This window comes from Pocillopora damicornis, chromosome 9, assembly GCF_964200805.1.
Source record: "Pocillopora damicornis chromosome 9, jaPocDami1.2, whole genome shotgun sequence".
NCBI classification, from domain to species: Eukaryota; Metazoa; Cnidaria; class Anthozoa; order Scleractinia; family Pocilloporidae; genus Pocillopora; species Pocillopora damicornis.
In genome coordinates this window covers 11,315,517-11,338,589 of record NC_142678.1, presented here as the reverse complement: position 1 = coordinate 11,338,589, position 23,073 = coordinate 11,315,517, and the positions used below count along the sequence as shown (strand labels likewise).

General features: G+C 38.0%; 1 protein-coding gene and 1 long non-coding RNA gene across 4 annotated transcripts; one reads left to right on the top strand and one right to left on the bottom strand.

The window, feature by feature from the left end:
• Positions 1-208: 208 nt before the first annotated feature.
• Positions 209-21,555, bottom strand: LOC113678654 (uncharacterized). Of its 3 annotated transcripts, none has more exons than XM_089182218.1 (15): positions 21,456-21,555; positions 13,543-13,986; positions 10,788-10,935; positions 10,197-10,333; positions 9,798-9,933; positions 7,902-7,997; positions 7,182-7,312; positions 6,464-6,555; positions 5,611-5,695; positions 5,429-5,500; positions 4,798-4,896; positions 3,695-3,814; positions 3,522-3,560; positions 3,319-3,414; positions 209-2,867 (listed from the first exon to the last, which is right to left on the bottom strand). In XM_089182218.1, the coding sequence occupies exons 2-15, from the start codon at positions 13,936-13,938 to the stop codon at positions 2,412-2,414; spliced, it is 2,103 nt and encodes a 700-aa protein (XP_089038344.1). In that variant the 5' UTR covers positions 13,939-13,986; positions 21,456-21,555; the 3' UTR covers positions 209-2,411. The 3 variants fall into 3 exon arrangements, with proteins under 3 accessions (XP_089038344.1, XP_027051351.2, XP_027051352.2); XM_027195550.2 differs by lacking the exon at positions 21,456-21,555 and adding an exon at positions 20,121-20,266; XM_027195551.2 differs by lacking the exon at positions 21,456-21,555 and adding an exon at positions 14,585-14,813.
• On the top strand, positions 15,289-17,489 carry LOC149040096 (uncharacterized). The gene is made up of 3 exons (XR_016179699.1): positions 15,289-15,368; positions 15,637-15,799; positions 16,486-17,489. It is a non-coding gene; the product is annotated as an uncharacterized LOC149040096 (long non-coding RNA).
• Positions 21,556-23,073: the final 1,518 nt, after the last annotated feature.

Genomic DNA, 23,073 nt, shown 5'->3' with positions numbered 1-23,073 from the left:
ATCCAATTTCATCAAGACGCTACATTTAGATTCTTTGGGAAAAAAATTCCGTTCGCTCCCCAAGTGAACATTCTTTAAAGGGGGGACGGGAGAAATTTCCCCAAGGAATTAGAGGTTCGCATGGTCCAAAAGTCTGAAATTCCCTGGGAAGTAAATTGATTTCATTCGTGGCAGAGAATGTCGATTACAATTAAATACCAACAAACACTCTCCAAAAATAAATATTTTATTTCTTGTTAAAAAAAATAAGTCTTTCAAACGTCAAAAAGAACATGTGAAATAATAAATGATCATATAATTGAAAAAGATAATCCATTTACAAATCAATTTTTTACCTGATTTTAAATAACATTATATTTGAATAATTCTAAGATCGTTTGCTGTTCACATCCTGGTAGCTTGGTGACAAACTTTTTTCTGTCCCAGGATTCCATTCAGCTCAATGCCTGCATGTTTACAACTTAAATCAAACCGTAACACAGCCGATTGACGATAATTGAAAGCCCGACCTGATCCAATGTTTTTAGATTAGAGTACGACGAGTCCCGAACAATTCCGAATGCAAGTCAAAGTTGCAAGTCAAAGTTGCAAGTCACATTATTTCCAGGAGAGAGACTCGAATTTGCAACTTCCTTGAAGGAGGTCGGAAAGGGCTCACAGCGTTCAAGCTTTAAAAATAACGAACCTGAAGTTAGGTCGTTATTGTGGTAACAAGTCATTTTGCAGTTTAACTTTAAAACGCCACTTTCTACTTCCACAATCTTGCTGACCCAGACGTACAAATAAATTTAGCAAAATATGTAACCCTCAACAGTGTGTGACCAAAACACCAAATACACGAGTGACTTAAGTGTAAATGCAGTTTATGCGTCAATTCGAATCTTCAACATCCTTTCGAGCAGCTTGTGTTTAAATGCCACATCCAAATGCTGGATTTGATGGTCAAACTTTAATCTAAAAGGAAGATCAGACCTTGCAGACCTTTTCTTCTGAGCTACTCGATTGCCAAAGTGTACATTTTACCTTGAACACTTCCACGTTTAATGATAAAACACGTGTATTCAGCCAAAAAAACTTGACAATTTCAGTTCACAATTCCCCACCTCTCCCAGGCAAGATCCAAATTCGTTAATTCCAAGTACGGATGACAGTCAAATGCATGTTGATTGCCCGCGGTAAAATGTTGAAGCTTCGCTTTGATCAGGGCATTAACGACCAAACAATGCCAATTTGTTACAGCATAACCAAATAATTCATTTCAACAGGCCTAAACTAGTTTTTTAATGACGATCTAAAGACAAGTCTATGTATACCCTCACTTACCCTCTCTCACTCGCTTTAAGAGAATTCGACCTCTCCCCATCCCCCAGCCACACAGAAGCCATCATCAACGTAACCTGGTCACCAGGATCTCTCCCTGTCTCCCAATGTTATCCGATAGGAATGAAGAGAGGGGTTGGGATGAGTGAGACGAGAAGAGATCCCGAAAACGAACTTGCGGTAACTTTCCTTCATAACAACTGTAGTAACTGCTCTACCGACTCTACACCTGTACATATTATATTGACGTTGTATGTTTACATATAAAATAAACAAAATTTACATCAACCTCTTCTAAACTCCACCCCACCCCTCTGAAAACAGAGATGTTGTTTTCGCAGTGATAATCATTTAGGTGCCGACTGATTGGACTGATATTATGTAATTGGAGGGTCTCGTGTGACCACAGGCGGCCCAAGCTCCCGCTGTGAGATGATCATTTTGCGAAATAAGAGTCAGCGAATTTATTAGAGTTTGTATGTGAATATTGGGAATACTGGGAATATTTACGATCGCTCTTAGGAATAAAAAAATCCTATCACTTTCACAAGAGAAGCTTCTCTTATGTACGTAATAAACTTAGAAATGAATAACTCGCTAACCTGGGTCCTCTTCATCATGGTAAGCGGTCAGATAACAAGCGGTGCACTGTAGAAGGTCAGGTATTTTTATTGAGAAATGGACTGTATTTTTTTAATTCGTAAGAGGAGTCGTAAATATTTCCATACACATTCTTATAATTTCGCCATGAATCTTATTTCGCAAGATGATTATCTCAGAGCTAGAGCTTGGGCCGCCTGTGATGTGACGCATTTCACTCCTCCATAACTTTCAGACGCAAAGCTGCATATGTTGAATAAAAAACCTCTAACTTACTTGTAGGAGTGACTTCTTCTAAATGTAAATTCGCTGCATAAATTGCAGCAAACATTGCATGAAAAATCGTTGATGCAAAGAAGAATATTGAATTTTCTTTGTAACACCTTATTTACCTGCGTCGCCAATGCGGCGAAACTACGATCGCGTCATAAACGTTTACCGAAGCTGTTCCTCAACTTGGTCAAACAGCCTTTAAAACGCAATAAATAAAACTAACTACCACTTAAATCACCGACTTTGGCTGTAACTCGGCCGCCGATCCTCGGACTTCGTCCCACGTCCACGTCAACTTTTCGCGTGCTAGTTACGCTATCACCAGATCCTAATCTTTCACTCGAAGGAGGGTTTACCCACGTTGGCCCCCCCTTCTCGTGTGACAGCGGAGGTAACCGAACACCCGAGCCTTTTCGAGCACCCTCCGTGGTAAAGTTCGTCTCTAAAGATGCTACCGAAGACACCGACCGTCGTTGTTTGTCGATGGTTGAATTTGTTGAGTCTGTACGATCACGTGGCTTGTCATGTGTGTCCGGTGAATCATTAGCGCATCTGACCCGCACTGTAACGCTGGATTTTTGGTTAGAAATTCTTCGAATGTTCTGCTTCTCTTTCTCCCTAACACCGCGTAGTGTGTACTCCCTCAGAAACGCTTTCGTTGCTCTTCTACCAGACTAGAGAAAGATGTAAAAAGTTAGATAAGTCACTCAATTAAGCAGAGCCAGCAAGGCAAAGCAAAGTGTGCAAACCCCACATTCTATAAATGAAATAGCTGCATTGACTCGGTTTCAATGTTGATTTTGCCACATAGCAATTTTAACTTTAAATTTAATTTTTAAGTGTCAGAAAAGAAAATTCGACTTAATCACAACTACCAATTGGAACAAAGGTTAACATCATCATTAACCGATGAGAACTCGTGGTAAAACAGGCAACCTGCCTAAAGCGCGGGAAAACACGAGTGACCAAGTTGGGATTGGTTTATCAGCCTTCGATTTGATTGGTTGAGAAAATGGCGAGAGTTTTCTACACTCCATCGAAAAGTTGCTATGAAAAAAATAGATTTGTTTTAAAGATAAAAGGACGAATATCTGGTCCAAGAACGAAATAGGATTGATGCCTTACTTCGATGAGGAACCATTTGTCAGCTTGTTCTAGGTTAAAGTCGTTCGTCTCGATGTAGTCCGTGTCGATACCAATAGTTCTTTCCACGTCTTTTTTCTGAAAGACAAAGGAAGAAACACAAAATATAAACATGTTTTCAATTCAAAATTATAAAAATACTGTCAAAATGATCTACGTAGCGATTAAAAATGATCGTCGCTCACCTCTACATAGACTCTTTTCACATTCACTGATAACGCAGTCTGAAGAGCAGAATAAGGAAAATTTATTAAGTAAGATTTTGGTAAAATCAGAATCAAAGTATAAAATAAAAACCTAGTGGTAGTGGACGAGGATGTACGAGGGGTACACAATTAAAAAACAATCACTTTCTTACCTGCAACGTCTGTATAAACTCTCCTAAGTGTTTGATATCCTTTCTAGCATAACCCAAGAATCTTGTTTGTAGATTTACTCCCTTTTTTTCGATAAATGCCATTAATTCTTGAAACGTGATCTGCAAAAAAGTTAACCATACTGAGTCCACTGATTGTGAATTATATACCTAGCAAAACACATCGGAAATAAAAGCGACTACGATTTAGTACTACCGTGTATTTCGCTTAAAACGACAACTACTACTGTAACACTTTCCATTAATTCCACAAAAGCACGTCCAAAGTCAGTCTATGCCCATTTAGAAACCATGCAATGGAAAAAAAAACAGCCAATCACATTGCAAAAGAAAAACTGTCGTGTATCTAGCGGTATTTCGTTACACCTAACCTTCCCAAAGTGTGTTGCGATCTTATCCCCGCCGAGACTAGGATCGCTGACATTTCCAGCTTCTTACGAACGTTTTTATGTTTTTATACCTTTATTTACAGTCTTTTTCATGAATTTTAACTCATCGACACTTCAAAATTGTTTTGAAAACGTTATCAAGATCGTAGACCACAAAAAGCTTATTAAAAGCCAATTGAAATGAATGAAGTCTCGTGTATCGCACTGACTGCGTTTGCCGTTGAAATCTCTATGGCATGGTAAAAATTCTGGGTTCGAGACCCCTGGCCGGGTCATTGTGTTGTATTCGTAGGCAATAAACCTTACTTTCCAAGTGTCTCTCTCCACTCAGAAGTATAATTGGGTACCGAGAAATTGCCAGGGAGGCTTAATGAAATGCTGTTTGGTAACTTATTTATTAGTTTCGTACTTGTATGTCTCAGTTGTTAGAGACGTAAATACAAGCGACCTCTCACCAAGTTGTTTAATCCGCAACTTAACCCTTTGACTCCTGAGAGAGACTGGGACCTAATTTCTCCTTACATTATCACCGCTGAATCAAACATTAATTAAGGTCGCGATAATAGAGCAACTAAAGAACCTCTTGATTGTCCAACAAATTTTCCTTGTCAGTACCACGAGAAATGTAAATATCCACGTTATGGTGTAAAGGGTTAAGATTTCAGCAAGGCACATGAAGCAGAAAGCATTTCTAACCTCGCCGTCTTCGTCCGTGTCCAGTTCTTCAAAGGCAGCTTTGTAATCGGCGTCTGGTCCAAATAACAACTCTGCATCTTCTCTGGTGAACTCCAAAGGCTGCATTTAAAGAAAATATGCGTTTGAAACCGTTAACGAGCTTGCGCGGATGAGTTTTTGCATAAAATAATTAAGCCGGTGATTCACTAGGTTATCAGTTTCTAAATACACTGCTGTGCTGCATCAGAGGGTAAGAAAAATGACTGGTTGGTTATCTCACCTATATCAACCAACCAGGTGAATTACTAGCTCATTTTTTAAGTAAACAGCGCCATTTGGCGAAAAAGACGAGGTGTCGGTGCATCGATGGCGATTTTCGTCGACCTCACTGATTTCCGCAGTTGCCGATATCGGCGACGGATTTCGACAGTATTCGTTGGCTAGTATGCCCTTCTTTGCTCCATGAATAGGTTCCTACTCGAAACATCAACATTTCCAAAATTCAAAATGCCATTTTTGATAATAGTAACACAGTAGCAGTCACAGTGCGGCAGTTTCCTTTGGAATTATAATTGTCGAGTTACAGAAATGTATCCGGAAAATGCAAAGGAAACCTTAGTGGATGTAGAATTTCTAATTACATGTAACTTACGTTCTTGAAGACTCCTCTCAGTTCCTTTAAATTGATAATGCTGTCTTCGTCTAAATTGTTTCTTTGTAATTCCTGTAATATAAGAAGCGCATGAAAATTATTTCTACACGCAGTAGACATACAGAGGTTGCGACGAGGAATATTCGATTTATTTCAAATTACAATTTGGAAAAGATACGCACCGCCATGAATCTGCCAACAGCTTTGACCATTGTGGCGTGTTCCTGGTGCATAATGGCCTGTTGATGCTGTAATTTCAGCCTTTGCCTGCAAAAAAAAAGTTGGCAGGTCGTGTATCACTTATGAGTTCTCTAATCAGTTTACTTGTTTCTCAGCCTAAAGCTGGGGTCACAAAGAATTCTTCCATGAATTTATACAGGATTTTATGAACAAAAGTTTAGCCACATGTAACCGCAGGAAAGTGTTGTAATGTCAAAACAAAGTTAACACAACAGTAGAATACGAGTAAGTTCTCAATATCAGCACTGCAGGACGCGCGTTTCTCCGCCCACGGGAAGAGTTGAGACGAGTCGGCAAGTTTTTTGTCGAGGATCTGGCTTTATTTTCAGTGCTAGATCCCCAGCAGGCCTCCCATCGACTCGCGTTGCCAAAAGCCTCATACTTTCCTTCGGGCGAAGAAACACTCGTCCCGAAGCGCGAAGAATGAGGGCCTGCTCGCAAGCAAACACTCCCGAAGATCAGATGAAAAGACATATTCAAAAGGAGACGAAGAAAGTGAAAAAAAAGAAAAAACAAAACAAATATATTCATTAAAAAGCAACAAAATGGTCTTCGCAGGTGAACCGTAATTTAAAAAAATTACCGAAAGGAAAGCTTGAAAACTTCTGGGTTCAACGGGATTCGAACCGACGCCTACTAGATGTGCGCGACTTCTAGGCTTAGCTACGAAGCAGCAGGTTGAGCTCAGAAATTGGTTGATTGTTGTGACTTAATTGCTGAGAAGATGGCACAAGTTTTTTTCGTTAAGTGTAAGTTGTAGAAAAGAAAAGCTACATGATTGTGTAGTTAGCTTACTTCGCAAGTTTGGTGACAGGTGGTTTCGGAGGTTTGTTTCCTTCTCGCTCTGTGAGCAATGTCTTCATCAACTCGGTCTCTGTATGAGAATACTGAAAAGCAAATTGATAAAAGGCAAATTTTAAGATGTAAGACAAGATACATTTAAGAATGTATTTTGATAGAGTGTGTTTAAGGAGGCTCTAGAGGGTTTTTGCCCAACGTTGGCGCGCGCGCTAGCGTAATGTTTTCCAAGAAAATGTTTATGTTTCCTCTTTCTAAGGTCACTAAAAACCGTCAAAAGGCAATGAGCAAGGTTCGGACTATTGTTTGCTGTAGTAAATATTATCAAAATGATTATCGTTATCAAGCTAAGGCTCCACGAAGGGAGGCCCTCGCCAGTGATAACTTGGCTTTGCCTTTGATTTTCTTCAATTTTCTCGGTGGAATCTTCAAAAGTTTTCACAATTTGTGAAAATTGTCCAGCCGATCATTTAAAAGCCGAAAATAATAGGGGTCTCAAAGGCAGTTTCATCACCATTTTCAATTTTGTGTTTTCTTCCTCTATCTCAAATTTGGTCTCATGAATTGCTATTATCAACGGGCTCCTGGAAGGGCACAAATAAGAAATGCCTATTACTTCAAAATTCAATTGAAATTTGCCCTGTAGTGTGAACATAATGTAAATATAGATCTGCCGTTAGGTTTCGAAAATTTGCGAAGTTTCCTGTTCACTTACCAGGACTATTCCTAATGTTTTCTGGTTCCAACTCCCAAACCTCTCGGACTTTTCAAAGAGTTTTGCAAAATCCTCCAGAGGTTGAAGCTTCTTGAAAAAAGTGTCTTTAGGGTCCATGGAAAGCCACCAACCTGAGCACGAAGGGAGAGGGGAAATTTTAACATTATTGAGAACGAATAGCAATAGAAATGTTTAAAAGAAAAGGTCGAGCAATTACTAGGTAGTGCTCCAGGTTAAAAAGAGATAAAGGGTTTCCTCTATCCAATCCAGTCAGAGGATTGGGTATGAGCCTTAACCAGTCCCAGTGCTTCTCTACTCCCAAGAATTACTGGTAAATTGTATATAGGAAATATGAGGTTTGAGGGGGAGGGGGGTTGAGGTGTGGTTGGGGGTTTGTGGGGGTATTCCAAGACCTCCTAAAAATCCTTCAAAGAGAAAAAAAGGAGGGGGGGGGGGGGGGAGAGGATCCAATCATGGGTACCAAGTAAACTAGTGGAGCCTAATGAAATGCTGAAGGGTGACTTACAATGGATTAGAATCCCATCTGGTGGAGTAACAATACTCCTTGTTACTTTATACATGTACAAGGGGTATTGCGATATTCTGGCTGGATGGGCCACTTGATACAAGGGCAGGCAAAGTCTCAGACATACATGTTGACTAACATACATGCTGCTATTATCTGGGTGATAAAACCTACCACCTTCCTCTAATACATACCATCAAATGCATGGATTGGGTAGTTACACAGAAGTCCTCCATCAACATAGACGTCTTCATAATCATTGTTTATTTCACGAACACACTGGAACACTCCTACAATGCAAGCAAAAAGCTTTAAGACATGTTGCAACCTCAACTTCAATCATTAGTAATTAACTTCATCTTGTAACCATTTTGCTCAGACAAAGCAGAACAAGGGAAAAACTTTCAGTTGTTCCTTTTGGAAGGACAAATCCTTACCACATCTAAGGACAGGTGCTGTCACATTAAGTTATGACTGATCCAAAACCATGACATGTGCATGTGATGCACTGTAAATAAAATTTCTAGAAGGCAGCAAAGATATTATGAGTGACATTTGATTAAGCCCTAAATTAACATATAACATATGAATGCTACAGAAAGGCAGGGTAAGGGGAGATTTGAAGTTTTCCCTTTTAAATTTGTGACGCATGAAATAATTTTTTGAGGTTACTTCCAGAGCCGAAAAAAATAGTTTTTTCTTTTATTGGATTAAACTGAATTCAAACATTTACCTTACGTTTTCGTAAAAAAAATTCAGAAATCTTTAAAACACCCGAGTTAATTAGAAAAACGTATTTTCAAACGAGAGTTAATAAATCAGGAAGGTGTCGTAGTCTCGTTCATGAGCGAATCCCCTGGGGGAGGCTCATCTTGGGCCTCGTTTTTCATGTTATTTGCATATTTTGTTTACATCGCGCATTTGACAAAATTCACACGTGGAAGCTCATTGCTTTTGGGAAAATATTTGCCCACGGAAAAATCAAAAGCGGAAGAAAGTCCTTGGTAAAAAAAGAAAAAAAAAGGGCCCAAAGGATAAGGAAAGAGAACCATTCCGTCAAGAAAAGGAAAACAATCCTTTAGGAGAGCGACTGGTACTGGTGGAGCTCCGTGCTGGCGTCCAGATTTCGAACAAAGAAGTCGCCGTAAAACCAAAATCTGTCATACATAAAGTTAAAAACCAGGTTTCCTTTTATTTTTACAAGTACCAGCCATGATACAAAATCATTGACAATCGCCTCAAACTGTAATTGTGAAAGCTGAGTGACGATTCTTTGTCTTGCTTCTCAGCACATTTTCCGTTTTATCCATTTTTGCCGCGGGGTTTTCCTTTGCCATTAGCAATTTTCCATTATTGTGTCATCCTTTTCAACGCTCTACTGAACGATCAAGATTAAAAAACGTGTCTGAAATGGGCTACTTTCCCAGGAAATCTTGATCCACCGTCATTGACGCCAGAAGGTCCCGTTGTCCCATAAGTTTGCGGTTTCAGGAGGCCACATAATCTCCTGGCGTGGCGTGAGTTGTCCACTAACCTTTGTGAGCTAAAATCTCGCATATGATTCTGGGAGGAATACATCCACTTTGAGTGAATTTGTAGGGTATAGAGATATGACCGATTTTCGTCAGATTTCGCCAAAACATTCCCAGGCATAATAACAAACGAAAGTGTGTCGGGAAATTTTGATATTCGAAATATTTGTCTTGTGGCGTCCATTTACGCAACACGCCTCGCATATTTTTGGCTACTCCAGATTTAGATACAGCCATTTTGCATGTGCTGCGGCATCCGATACCCGATAAATTCAATAGAGGAACCCTCGGTCGTTTCACACCTTACCGGCTCCCGACACTTCCTTAAAGGAAAACTCGGTTAAATTACATTTCTATCGTAAACTGCATTTATTGAGCTTTCTTCTGATATATAGTTTGCTAGGATTTAAGTGAAACTAGCGCGCGTACAAATTTTTTCCCGAAGGACACCCGCGAAGGTAGGAAGTAACCTTGAGTACACTCAACATGTTAATTTTCTAAAACTTATGCATGAAACAGTACGAGGCCCCCCCTTTGCTATCCTCTTTCTAGTCTCACCTGGAAGTGCAACTGACATTCTGACAGCTCTTCTGATTGGTGTATTTGGCGTGGTCTTTGGGTGAAAATATTCCACTGACATCTGATTTAGATTCGTAACAACTATGCAAAGCTCCTTGCCAAATCTTTCCCACACCTAGAAGAATAATGAAGATTAATTAATTAAATGCAAAGCTTCCCTTCAAACCTTTCTCATACATGAACTCTAAATGTGATAAATCAAAAGAAAGAAAATCACCTTTCCTCCCGAAAATAAATACATAAGTACAAACAACTCATTTAAGTTTCCATAAATTACACTTTTGAAATAATTGTCCAGCTTTTGCTGTAAATCAAAGATCATTTACACAGCAAAATAAACCTAAACATCTTGATTAGCAAATTGTTGCTGCAACTTACTTCCTTAAAAGTGATGTCCCCATCGCCAGTTCTCTCTTTAAGTTGTTCACCAAACCATCGTAACATTCTCTTGCCAGGATTCCAACCAAAACCTTTCAGTAAGTTTGGAAGAAGACTGCAATATCCACAAGTGTGATCTGTTGGCAGAAAAAAGTTACATTAATTAAAATATAGTTGAAAACCAAGGTTGAAGGATAAAAATATCTCCTCTCTTTTGCTGGAAATTTTGTTAGTCCTTCATTGTCACTGAATTGTTATAAGCAACTTTTGTTTCAGTATCAGAACATGGTAAAGAATTTAATTCAATGGCTTGCACTTTGCTTAAAAAAAAATGTTGCATTAAATTCAAAATCTTCATATACACATATTTTTACCACAAACATGCATCAGTTTGAAGCATGATTGAAAAACAAAAGGTTTCTCCTCTTTCTGATAAATGAAAGAAATTGTGAAGACCATCATCAGGGGAGAAGACTCCAAATTTATACAATCCCAAGTGTACTGCCAGGTGAGTGTTCTAATCACTGCAATATCAATACTCTTGCTAGTTCTGAACTACATGATCAAATGAAAATGGACTCTGAAGCTCACCAACTAAGATCCTGCGAAGATCTTGTTCCAGAAATTCCCTTAACTCACTGGAGTCATAGCCAAGAGCTATAAGAGTTGCAATGATTGCCCCAGCACTTGCTCCAGCTACACGTTTAACATTCTTCATGATTCCGGCATTTTCTAGCACCTGTTAATTAGCAACAATCCATTGTTAAACATGACAGTTTTTCTGGTCTCAGAATAGTACACTATTTCACATTTTTTATGCCTTCTAATGAGCAATGGTCACAACTAGCCCCCTGAGAGGGAAAACTCCCATTTATAAGTGAAAAGGCTATCTACAGGACAGTACTGTATGAGCTGCTAGGAAAGGTGACTTTGTTAACAGTTTAATCTGGATAAGAGTGCGAGACACAAAGGCTGGATGTTTAACATGGAAGACTCTAGACTGAGGGGTTAAAGGTTGAGCTCTTTCCAAGTCATTGTGTTGTGTTTTCTACCATAGGAGACAACTTTTACACCCACAAAGCCTCACTCTGTTCAGGACTGGGTATCTGCAACCTGTCATGGAAACCTGACAAAATGCAGGAGGTAATCTGTGATTGACAAGTGTCCCATTTGTGAGGAACAGACTTACTCCTTACCACTTGCTGCAACAGAACTAAGGAGAAGCAATAGAAGTTACATGCCCCTTGAAATTGCCTGTATGACCCAACCATACAGCATAGAAATCTTAAGGTTTTGGCCTACAATAGGTTTTAATTTATTCTAAACCTGAACAAAGTTTTGAAGCATTTATGGTAACTGATTTTATGCAAAATGTAGCTTTAACTAATCAATAATTCAAAAATAATTAAAAAATGTCAACCCTTTTCAACCCTTTTAGAATTGCTTAAACCATGAAAACAACTTTGATTGACTTTCTGGAAAAAAAAAAAGATTCTAAGACGATATCTGAGATTAGAGAGCAGAAAGAATTTTCTTTCTGCAAACCTGTAGAAGAGGAATAAGGTTACACTAGGATTAAAGTGAAAGAGAAACTTCTAGTTCAAAACACATAATTGGATTAGAATCAAACCATCAGTGTTCTTAACTATAAAAGAGGAAATTGAAACAATGATAAAATCAAGGAAAAATCTGAAAAGCTATGTTAGAGACTAGTCCTAAATCTGTATCCACTATTCTTGTATAGAGCAATCATTGCAAAACTCTTACCAGTCATTTCTGATTAATGCTGTGCACCTAATGATACATGATGCTTGGCAAAGAAATTATAGCACAAAAGAGCAGGACACCCACATGTTAGAGAGAAAAGTGTCAAATTAAAAAAATAGAGAAAAAAAATTGAAAGAATGTATGTAGCATTTAAAATTCTTCAAAATTCAACTGGTAAAAGGATTACTGTCCTGGTCTGAAAATTTATCATGCCTATCATGGTTGAAATAAGGGAGAACACTAAGTATTGCGCATTAAATGCAATATGCAGACAAATTTGCAAGTGGCACCAGACATCTCTAACACCTGTATTTCAAAAGCACATTGATGATGCATAACTTGATTTTTGGCTTTTTCAACTTTGACAACAAAAGGAATAGATCCCAAAGGCAATTATTGATTCATTTGATGCAACTCATTTCCGACTAACTAAAAGATTTGCTGCGGAATATATTCCATATCGTGCCAACCTACACGTAACTAATAAGATAACAAACATCTCACTAGGAGACTGAATCTTAATGATATGCATTTTCAATGAGTCGCGCTGAAAAACATTTCAAATGAAATTGAAAATAATGTAGTATTTATAAAAATTACCACAAAAAAGTTACTTCAAGTACCATTATACAAAATGTCTAGATATATCAAATCCTGACCCGTATTTTTAAGTAAATTTCACGCTTATATTATGTTAGGAAACTTGTTCAATATTTTCACGAATAATACATTTTAAAAATACAAAAAAAATCCCTGATAAGCCATTAAATAGTTAATGATCTTTAAAACATGTTATTGTGTCGGTCCGATTTAAGGAAAATATTAACACTAAACCATAACAAGTTCAGATTATCTCTTTCGTCAAGTAAAAATGTTCGCCCTCGCGCACAATCCCATTGTTAAATATTTATGTTAAACAAAGAACAGTTTGACTGCGTGTAAAATTTACTCGTGGGCATCTTCAACTACCTCGATCTCTTGCATTACAGACTAGTTTCTCTTCGACGGAATTAACATAACACATCCTGATTGCTGATTATTCTTGGAGCAGTTTGATTTTCTTAAAACGTCAAAGAATATCAATGTACTTTCTGCGGAAGAGTAAATATCACTGTAATATATTACGCCTGAAGAATAAGATTACGTCAAATCTCGCCACGAAATTTCAAGAACTTCCATCTAGAAGTCACAACTTGAAATCGTTAGCTTCACTCTGTTAATCGACGTGTTCTTCAATACCAAAGCCTAGTTTGAGAGCGTAATTTGAACAGGAAGGGTGTTTAGAGGGCCAAAGAGAATCTAACATTGGCCTGACATATGCAAAGGAATTCACAATCACTTACGTACACAAGTCAGTGAAGATTTTGACTGTAGAAAACTTGTGCCTAACAAACACAAACTAACAATAAATATCGGAATAACACAACCCCGGAAGCGAAAGCTCAGTAACTTGGTGAAAAGAAAACAGTTGAGAAATGTGCTGATCAAAACACGGTAGCGAAGGAATCCGTGATCATCACAAGTCAAAACAAAGAGCAGAACGACAAAATTTAAGCCTAAAAAATTAAAAAAAAAATACCTGCAGAGCCCCAACATAAGCCATTCCTTTATTTCCACCGCCTTCAAACACCAAATTCTCAAACGGGAAAGGGTAGCCTTTGTACACATCCTCTTCGTACGATGTGCTCCCTCGTCGAACTCTTTCAGTTGTCTCAGCTGCCTTGAGAGACCCCACACTACCGAGCAACGTCGCGGCTTCGACGAAACTATGTGGGTCCAAAGAAGTTGTAGATCTTTTCTGCACCTGGCCGTTCAGCATGTCATGTTTAGCGTTCCCGTTAAGATGCCTGTTCGCCATTCGAGGGTTATCCGTTGGCTCGATCTTACGACTCTCGTGAAATTTTCTGGACGCGGATATTTTCCTCACTCCTCCCTGTGTCACCCCATTAGCGTTCTGATCTCTGCTTCTTAGCATAGCCGGGAAAAACTATCCCACAATGCGTTGCTGAGCATCTAGTGACATCTGTAAGTAGACAGCAAAATGGCAGTTTGTTAAGACTAATTAAATTCTGAAAATTTCAAGTAATAATTAGCAATTTTTACTGTAAATCCAACAATAGTCTACAAGAACAACAATCCATTCTACATGTGATCTGTACATAGCGATCGAAATGAACTGATATCCCAAGTTCTGACTTCTCCGTTGAAATCTTTGAAATGGGTAAATTTCTATCGCTGCAAATTAGAGCAGTCCATTACGAATCATATCGCTGTGGGAAGAGGCGTAACAAAATATAATCGTTATGGGTGCAGTGATTCTATATACCCATTTCCTTAAAATTGAGCAGTCAGAATGGAATTTAGAGCTCAATTTAGATGATTTGATTTTCGTCGTAATCTTTGCTCATGAGTAACGAAGGTCAAACTAAAGTTGGCTGCAGGTCCGATTACAGACACGACTTAGACTGCGTATTGTTTCTTAAAGGTGAGAATCTGAGCGTCATAGTTGAATCGATTAGTTCTAGAGAGCTAAAAACACTTTAAGGCCTCCCATGAGCAATGAGAGAGCTGTTGTTGACATTAATAGTAACGCGCTGATGAAATAAAAAAGTAATTGTCACCTGGTTTGAACCTGATCCAAATTGATCTTCTAGTGAATTGATAGCTTCATCAACGAGAGCCAACATCTTAGTGGCGCTTATAAGGCTTCTAAGCCGACGCAAGACTACATTGTAAAAATATCTGCAGGGGCGAATTATTCACGGTGAAGTGAGAGCCGTCGAAAAGCCGAATACCTGTTGTGAGTTGTGGTGCGCGAGCTGATTTCCCTCCAACAGACCGCAGAAAATTGACAGGCTGCTAATTTGAATGACAACAAATGAGGTCACAGACAAAAGATAACCTATCAATCAGCTAATATTTCACGTGAAATACCCCCGTATGTAAACAAATCGCCATGGTAACACACGAATGAACAAATGCTACGTAACCAAAGTTTACCAACACATGCTCAGAAAGCATCAGTTCATTTTGTTTTCCATGAAAAGCACAATATGTGTACTTACGTTTATTTCAAAGCGTTACCACAACAATAGATTCTGGTATGCAGTGCGATTTTTTTCATCCTTTCAGATCACAAAATTGCTTTATTACGTAACTTCTCGAGTGGCATAAAAATTTAATAATTAATCAATCTTGTTTTTGAGACTGTTTTGCTGTTTACCTTTCGAGTTAGAATGCTTCAAATACTTTTTGCATGAGTTGTGAATACGATTGAAAAATGAATGTACGTATCCCTTACACATTATACCCTTGGGTTTAAGGTAATCTGGTAAGAGGCCAATTTGCGTGTCGATTGACATTTGTTTTCAGAGTTACACGACAAAAGCGCAGCTCCTGATAAAGGTTGCTATGACTTTCAAAATAACAAGACCTAAAGATTCTGAACAAAGATAGCCTGGCATTGAATTTTTTTCAAGAAAGTTTTGATCAGTTGCCATCATTTTGGTTATTGAACCAATTTACAGAATCTTAAGAAGCTTCTTCAAATAATAGGCTAACATGACGTCACACGAAAAAGATTTCATGGAATCTGTTATGGCTCACATTAACTCCTCGATTCTTTTCTTTCTTTTTTTTTTCGCGATGGTTTTGGAATCTCCTGATCGCTCAGTCCTCTGCTGTCAGAAGTCAACCCAAAGAATTCTCGAAGTCTCGTCAGCTGAATGTTCTCTACAGCGTAGGACAAGCCATTACAAGCCAATGTGTTGGGGGCAAGTTTCTTGAAAGTCCTGATAACCGCACGGTTCAAACTTTCCAGAAACCGGAACCCCAAGGTATTTCTCTTTAGGAGCTCCTATTGCTCAAAGTTGAAAACAATGGAATTCTTGTAGGTAATTTGAATCTTAAAACCTGTGATTATTTCTTGAGGTCGCTCAATGATTTATCACTGTCTGGGTTAAAACTGTCAGAAATAATGATCTTGCATGATATTGCCCCTCTTTGTACAAAATAATGGTTATCTTTTAGAGTTCTTGAACTTTCGTTAATGGGCCGCTGTAGGTATCCAGTCATTTGTTTTACAAAGCGGTGACTTTGAAATTAAGAAATAAAAACAGATCGCTTTCTATAAATATCTAATTTCCTATGAAAGGGAAAAGGACTGACTTCCGGATTTGAGCTGACATTCGACTAAAGTCGGATTATTTGATCTACTTGATCACAATAATGATTAAACAAAGCATTATCAGAAATCAGGAAAAGACGCCTAATTAATTGCAAGATAATATTGCAGTTTTAATCAATTGATTTACACCATGCATTTTAAGAGTTGGAAAACACTTGTTTGTCGAATATGAAATCTATAACATAATCAAATTGCTGTCACTTCTAGAGTCAAGCCATCAGTTAGATCTGTGGGGTCTTTCATTTTACTTTTGCTAAGTTTTGATGAAATGATTAAGTCTGACTGAAATACAAGCATATTAGCACTTTTAAGCGCCTCTAATCTCAACTTTCTTAGAAGTCTCCAGGCCATCTGATGTGTTACAGCACCAGGAGCTTCCTTCCGTTCCTGAATTCGAACAATTGTGTACAAAAACCACAACGTGACTCAACACAGTCTTCGCCTTGAATTCTTCACGCAAATTATGCAGTTAGAAGGGCTACATAATGATTTGGACTCCGTGTAAAATTAGCAGCAAATTTTTTAAGTTCGCTATCCTCTGTATCTTAGTTTTCCTTTCTCACAGATAATTATTTCTGGATAGATATAGCCAGAAGATAAATAATCCCGGGAGCCCATCGTGGGCTCCTCATAATCCTGAAATCCTGAATACTTCAGCTTGCTTCATACTCATTGACTTCTGAGGCGCTATATCCGTAATTTCTTCAGGTGTTAAATAATTTGCCATGGCAACGTGACGTAATACTTAAGCACTCTAATAATTGTTGGTGAGAAATGGATTTAGATCGAGTTAGAAAGCACTGTTATATTTAGTGCGACCCGAAGAGAAATAAGGAATTTTTTATGAACCTGTTTTTAAAAACGAGACATAGTGAAGTTAACACCTCTTTGCTTTACGACATGTTCACAAAGTGTACTACATGAACGTACTTGTAAGCAGTTTGTCCTTGAGAAATCAAACCCTGCAGACTTCCTTGCGGCGTGAAATGATTGCACCCTTATCACACAGTAACCTTTAAGAGTTTTATTTTGGCACGTCTAAAATCATCCTCACCGCGAAGCTGGATGTACAAAGGAGGAAGTTCTCTATCTTTGGGTACTCCACTTGGCTGCCACGTGTCAAGGGTCATAACGTTTTGCGCGACCGATTGAAACAGAACTTAAAAACTTATTCATAAACTTCATCTAAAGAAAAACGGTTTGGTCCGTTTACAACGCAGAAGTACGTATGGACCAAATAAAGAGCTGCTTAGTAGCAGCAACATGTATGCGAGCAGACGTGTAAATTGAACAGTCTACAATAAAAAGTACAATACTTCAATAACTATGAAAAGGAAAAATCGACCTCCACCTGAATGGAGTCCACCCAAGCGCCATTTTTAACCCTTAAAAAAGCTTTAAACCACCGATGCACAAGAACAGACCAGAGCAATTCAGAACTGCTCTCTAAAAAGGAAATTACACTAATGATTACATCAGAAAGAAAGACAGCTTTTCAAAATTTTGAACAAATGTGATAACTCTTTTGAAAGCTTTCTGCAAAAAGACATTCTTCAAATATCAAATTGCGTTTCTATTGTTCTTTCAATAGTCGGAAATCATTGTGAATGGCAAAAGGATGCTCATGTAGTTTTAATGATAAATCTGATCGATTCACTAAGCTCACTCTTTGCAACCGGAACTAGGTGTGCCCTGCGTGTGTAATTTAAGGGTTTTGCTCGAAAATAGCTAGTGACGCGACAAAAAAGCAAACAAAAGATAACTAATTATCTTTCCATGTGATACTCTGTTTTTTACCGTTCAAACCGTTTCTTCGTGTGTTTTTGTGGCTTGTGAAAATCAGTATTTGTAAACGTTTATTTCTTCAGTCTGGGAGTTGCACATCCAGATAGGAATTTCTTAGTGCAACCGTAGTTTTGATAATAATTTGCACCAACATGTGACGGTAGGAATATACTTCTACTTCGATTTACAATTATATGATAAGCTAAACTATGAACGCAATTTGATTGGTTCTTACGTATGATTTATTGGAGGACCTTGGAGGAATGACGCATAGATGACGTTAACACTGACAACATTAACGCTTTTCTCATAATAGAGAACAAATAATGACTCCAACCGCGCCTCGCGTGCCTCTTTTCTGTTCTTAGCACATTTTGAAGTCATCTGACCTATTATCGAACAGACACGCGGCAACATGGAATGATATTGTTAATTAGCGTGTCAAAGAGACAACCCTTATGTATCGATTAAGAACATACTTAATTGAAATAAAAAACAAAAACAACAAAAATTAAAAACCAACTAGGTTTTTAGATGATAAGAGCTTATCATTACCCCTCAGTATCGAAATGGTATTATAGTAGGCTGATAGCGTAAGAGGCGCTTATCCAATAAGATTTTAGCATTACTTTGTATTAAAGGAACTTGTACAGTGAGATTGAATATCCTTGTTTAGCCCTCAGATGGAGCGGGGGGAACACTTCTCAATGTGTGCTATATAAGTATGTATCCCTCTAAAAGGTATGGTTTGAGCTGTTTCGGTACAAAATAGGAAGTTTAGATTTTAAACATTGCGTTCTAAAGTCGTGCGTGGTTTTCGAGAAAACTATCTGTCTTTTCCAACCCCAAATAAATGAGGGAACCATTCCAGCTGAATTTTCGGTGTTAATTTACAGATTTGAGAGTTCAGCGTCGAAGATTTACCAAAAAAAAACAAAGCGCAATGGATTCGCAGACCAAGTACAATTTTCCAAGGCAAGCTCTGAAAAGAAGTGTGAAGAATGGCGTGTTTAAGATACGGTCAGCATTTGGATGACTCTTTCAGTGGGTAGTATTATTCCTCGTCTCGCCCCGGAAAAAAAGGTCTCCGTTGTCTCTGAAAAATCTCGCAATTATTTCAGCCGTTCTACTTACCGAGACCGTTCAGTCCAGTAGACGTAAATATTGTTTATTGGATTTTCAGTTAAATAGCTGCCGACAATACATCTGTACAAAAGAAATCTTCTTTCAGATTTCTAAACGTCTTTTAGAAGATTTAAAGACATTAATTGGAGATTGTTGTGTTAGCAAAAGGAATTCCTAAAATTTATTAGCAGGTCACTGCCGGCTGTAAGGAATAAATGATGACGTTCCATACACCCTGAAACGTGCTTGAATTACACTTGAAAATACAGAACGCAAAAATAGGTTTCTAAAGCCAAATAAGTCGTTCCGTTAAGGACATTCTCCGCTGTCGGTTTACTTATAATTCACTCGAGCCATGCAAACAGATATTTTTTTTTAACGCTGAGCTTGCGCAAAAAACTCGTAGACTGCTTTGCAAGGAAGAGAAAGAGTATCTGATGCTTTCCAATCAGTGAACTGCCGTAGGAATTCAAGTGGCTACTTTTTCATGACTGATTGTTTCACTGTCTGCGCGGATTGTTTCAAAACCATTGTGACGAATTGCTCCACTTCAGTTGAAGTCTGTCTGTTGCGACTCGAAGTCGTCATAATTCTTTGCTTAAATTATAATTCCTATTTAATTCTTATGAAACCATCTTACGAAGATAACTCAATTCAATTTGTCTCTAAGCCATTTAGGATATTAGACAAGAAAAAAACAGAGTTAGCTAAAATCGGAAAATTCATGCCTAGTTGCACGATCAAGGTTTGCGTTTTGGCTTTGCGTAACCGTAATCCGGGTAATGAATGGAGTTTTTTATCTGGAAGGACTTCACGAGGGTTCCACAAACACGCAAGCAAACATACTAATTACGAATTAAAAATAGGGAGAGTTGGACCACCCTGAAAAATTTTGAAATATGCTTGTTATTTTGCGACGGTCTTATATGGCCTTTGCAACAGATGTATCTTGAATCTTATAATTGCCTCATCCTGTGTACAACCACACGATCAGCATTTGAATTTCTTAGGAAACTAGTATTTGTTCCATACAATACAATCAAAATGGACTCAATACTTACAGCGAAGTGTGCCACCTTTAACGTAGACAAACATACATTTTAAAAATCATTTCACACACTGCCATGCGACGGCTGGGCCCTATGTCAGTTGAATGCTACTGAATTTATGTTTCGCGCAGGGGCTGTTATAATGTCGTGGGCGTTATGTCAGTGAAAGGAGCATGTCTAATAGATGTCAAGTACAGTCTCCGGCCATGTAATAAGTGACCATGGAAACTGAATTTGTATCAGCCACTAGCTAAACACATTTATGTCTGGCTGGGTTTGACATGCAAGCTAATGAGTTCGAAGTTTAACAGACAGGACAGGCGTGATAGAATATGAAGTTTATGAATTTAATGGTATGGTAAAAAAATGAATCATTTATTATAATATTTTCTGTTAAAGTATTTTAAATCTCTCTAACGAGACAATATATCGATGTGATCGAGCATCAAGATTCTCTTTACCGCTGAATATCTTTTTGATGGAGTTGTAACTTTCTCAAAAAAAAAAAAATCATCTGTCACTCGTTATTTGCAATCCATGTAAATATTTATCATTCATGACGATCACTGTTTCATTCTTGTCTTTTTCTAGGCTGTTAACTGTTTGCTCACCGTGACAAACAATTATTTCGAGCTTGACTATTATAAAACCCAGTTTCGTCGTTAGCTCCAAGATCAATTCAATTGCCACTCCTCAAGAGTGCATATGCTATAAATCTTGCTGAATTACGACAAACATTTTTCCCTTTTTTCCCAATTTTTCCAGAAATTCAAAAGTGTTCATTTGTGTCCAAATTTAACAACTGTTCGGTTTCTTAGCATTTCCAGGAATCGCGGTGTGCTTCATGTATTCAACCTCATTAATCCTTACTTGACCCTGAATACTTCGTCTGCGTAATTGTCTTTCCTTGATTGTACTTTGTCATTAATTGCAAACATCGCTTAAATCGGAATTTTCATCCCAAAACGTCACACAGTTTTGTTTGTTTTCGGCTGGTTACATTTAAGAATCAGAGAAAAATTAATAGCCATGCGACTGAACGAAAGTGAGCACGCTAGTCAAGCTTGATGGCTATCTAGATTTAAAATCAAGTCCGAATGTCATTAAACAGGAAACACAACATTGATTACGTATCTTGTAACTAATACTTTTTTTAACAGATATCACCGACAAACGTTGAGAGGCTGTGAATTTCACGCATCTCTGTCAATTACAGTTCAGAGCAGAAGATATTATAATATAGGAGAGGCTTTACAAATCGAGGATGCAAAGCGCATGTTCATTTTAACGGTTCTCAATTATTTGTGTTTAAAACTGAAAAAATTAGAAGAAAAATCTACCTCCTACCTCTCCTGGTTTGATTTGGCCAGATTTTGAAGTCAAATAGACTACCTCGCGCTTTTATTGTTCTACGGTTCAATCGTGGATGAAATGAGTACAACTAAGGGAGTTCTTTCTCGAAATAAAACAGGATATCCGGATGAATGAACTTTGCTCAATATGCCATTTGTAAACATCTAAAATCGTCAGTTATGACGTAATTCCTGAAAAAAGACGTCATACGCAGTGACAGCTCTCGGCAAATAAGGAAAGTTCTCCAACCGTTGCTGAAAAATTATCCGTTGTCTGCGTCAAAGCGAAGAAAAATGAAACGTCAACTGGAAATTGCTGGAGGGAAATTTTGACCCGGAGCAGACAGGAGACAAAAGAAGATTAAAATTAGACTGGTTACGACTGATTGCTTAACATAGCTTTGAAGTGTCTAGGTAAACAAAGAATTTATAAATATTTTTTTAAGCAAATGAAGATCATCGCAGTATATACTCAACTTAAGCAGTTGAGAAGTAAGGCCTGAAAAAAATTCAGGCCTGAACGGGAATCGAACCCATGACCTCTGCGAATACCGGTGCAGCGCTCTAACCAACTGAGCTATCAAGCCAACTGGGAGCTGGTCAATTGTGAGTTCTTTATATACCCGTAGATGGAGAAGGTGTGATAAGAATACATGAAAGTCATATATTTGTACTGCGGAAAATACATTTTTTTAAGCAAATGAAGATCATCGCAGTATATACTCAACTTAAGCAGTTGAGAAGTAAGGCCTGAAAAAAATTCAGGCCTGAACGGGAATCGAATCGATTCAGGCCTGAATTTTTTTCAGGCCTTACTTCTCAACTGCTTAAGTTGAGTATATACTGCGATGATCTTCATTTGCTTAAAAAAATGTATTTTCCGCAGTACAAATATATGACTTTCATGTATTCTTATCACAATTTATAAATAATTCATCAAATGCTTTCTCGAGGAGTTAAATGGTATTTTGATAAACTGCCATTATATTTCACATTTCCTTAAGCCATTATTAACCCGTTAAAACAGCTGGAAATGGTTCTTTTCTTGTCTAATGCTTTAGGAGATAATAATACCGTGACTCTTTCCTAGAGTAACCATGAAAAATTTTTTGCGGTTCCATTTTTTAGGCTGTCATTATCATCATAATCGTATTTTTTTGTGTTCTTTTTGCGGAGAGCATGACCCGCGAAACAACCCAAACCACAAGGACCTTTCAGCATTCATTACTTTTGTTATCCCTTTTTTCCCTGAAACAGAAAAAATGGATCACACGATTCCTATGGTTTGATTTTAACAGATAGAGATTAGTCATTTATAATGAATGTTTGTCCTCATATGCGGAGTTGTCGGCTTTTTACCAGTACTAACCTGGTCGAACTGAAGACAGATTAGCTGAGTGACATTATCTGAGGAATGTCGCGTGTAATATTGAACTATGAAGCAAAGTCAGTGTTCAAGACTACACGCTACATCACTAAGATGTTTTATTCCCTTAAGAAAAGACCATATTTTTTCAAAAGCGAGAAGCTAGGAGAGGGGAAATTTCGATATAAAAATAAGTAGCAAAGAAGAAAACCTTCAAGCATCAGTGAAAGAAACAAAAAGAAGTCAA

What these genes read in the sequence shown, in the direction of transcription:
- LOC113678654 (XM_089182218.1), bottom strand. Translation starts at nt 13,938, where the DNA reads ATGCTAAGAAGCAGAGATCAGAACGCTAATGGGGTGACACAGGGAGGA. An exon ending in CCCAATCCATGCATTTGATG is followed by an intron (nt 7,313 to 7,901) that starts GTATGTATTAGA and finishes CTTCGTGCTCAG; the next exon opens with GTTGGTGGCTTTCCATGGAC. An exon ending in CTGTTGGCAGATTCATGGCG is followed by an intron (nt 5,501 to 5,610) that starts GTGCGTATCTTT and finishes CTTATATTACAG; the next exon opens with GAATTACAAAGAAACAATTT.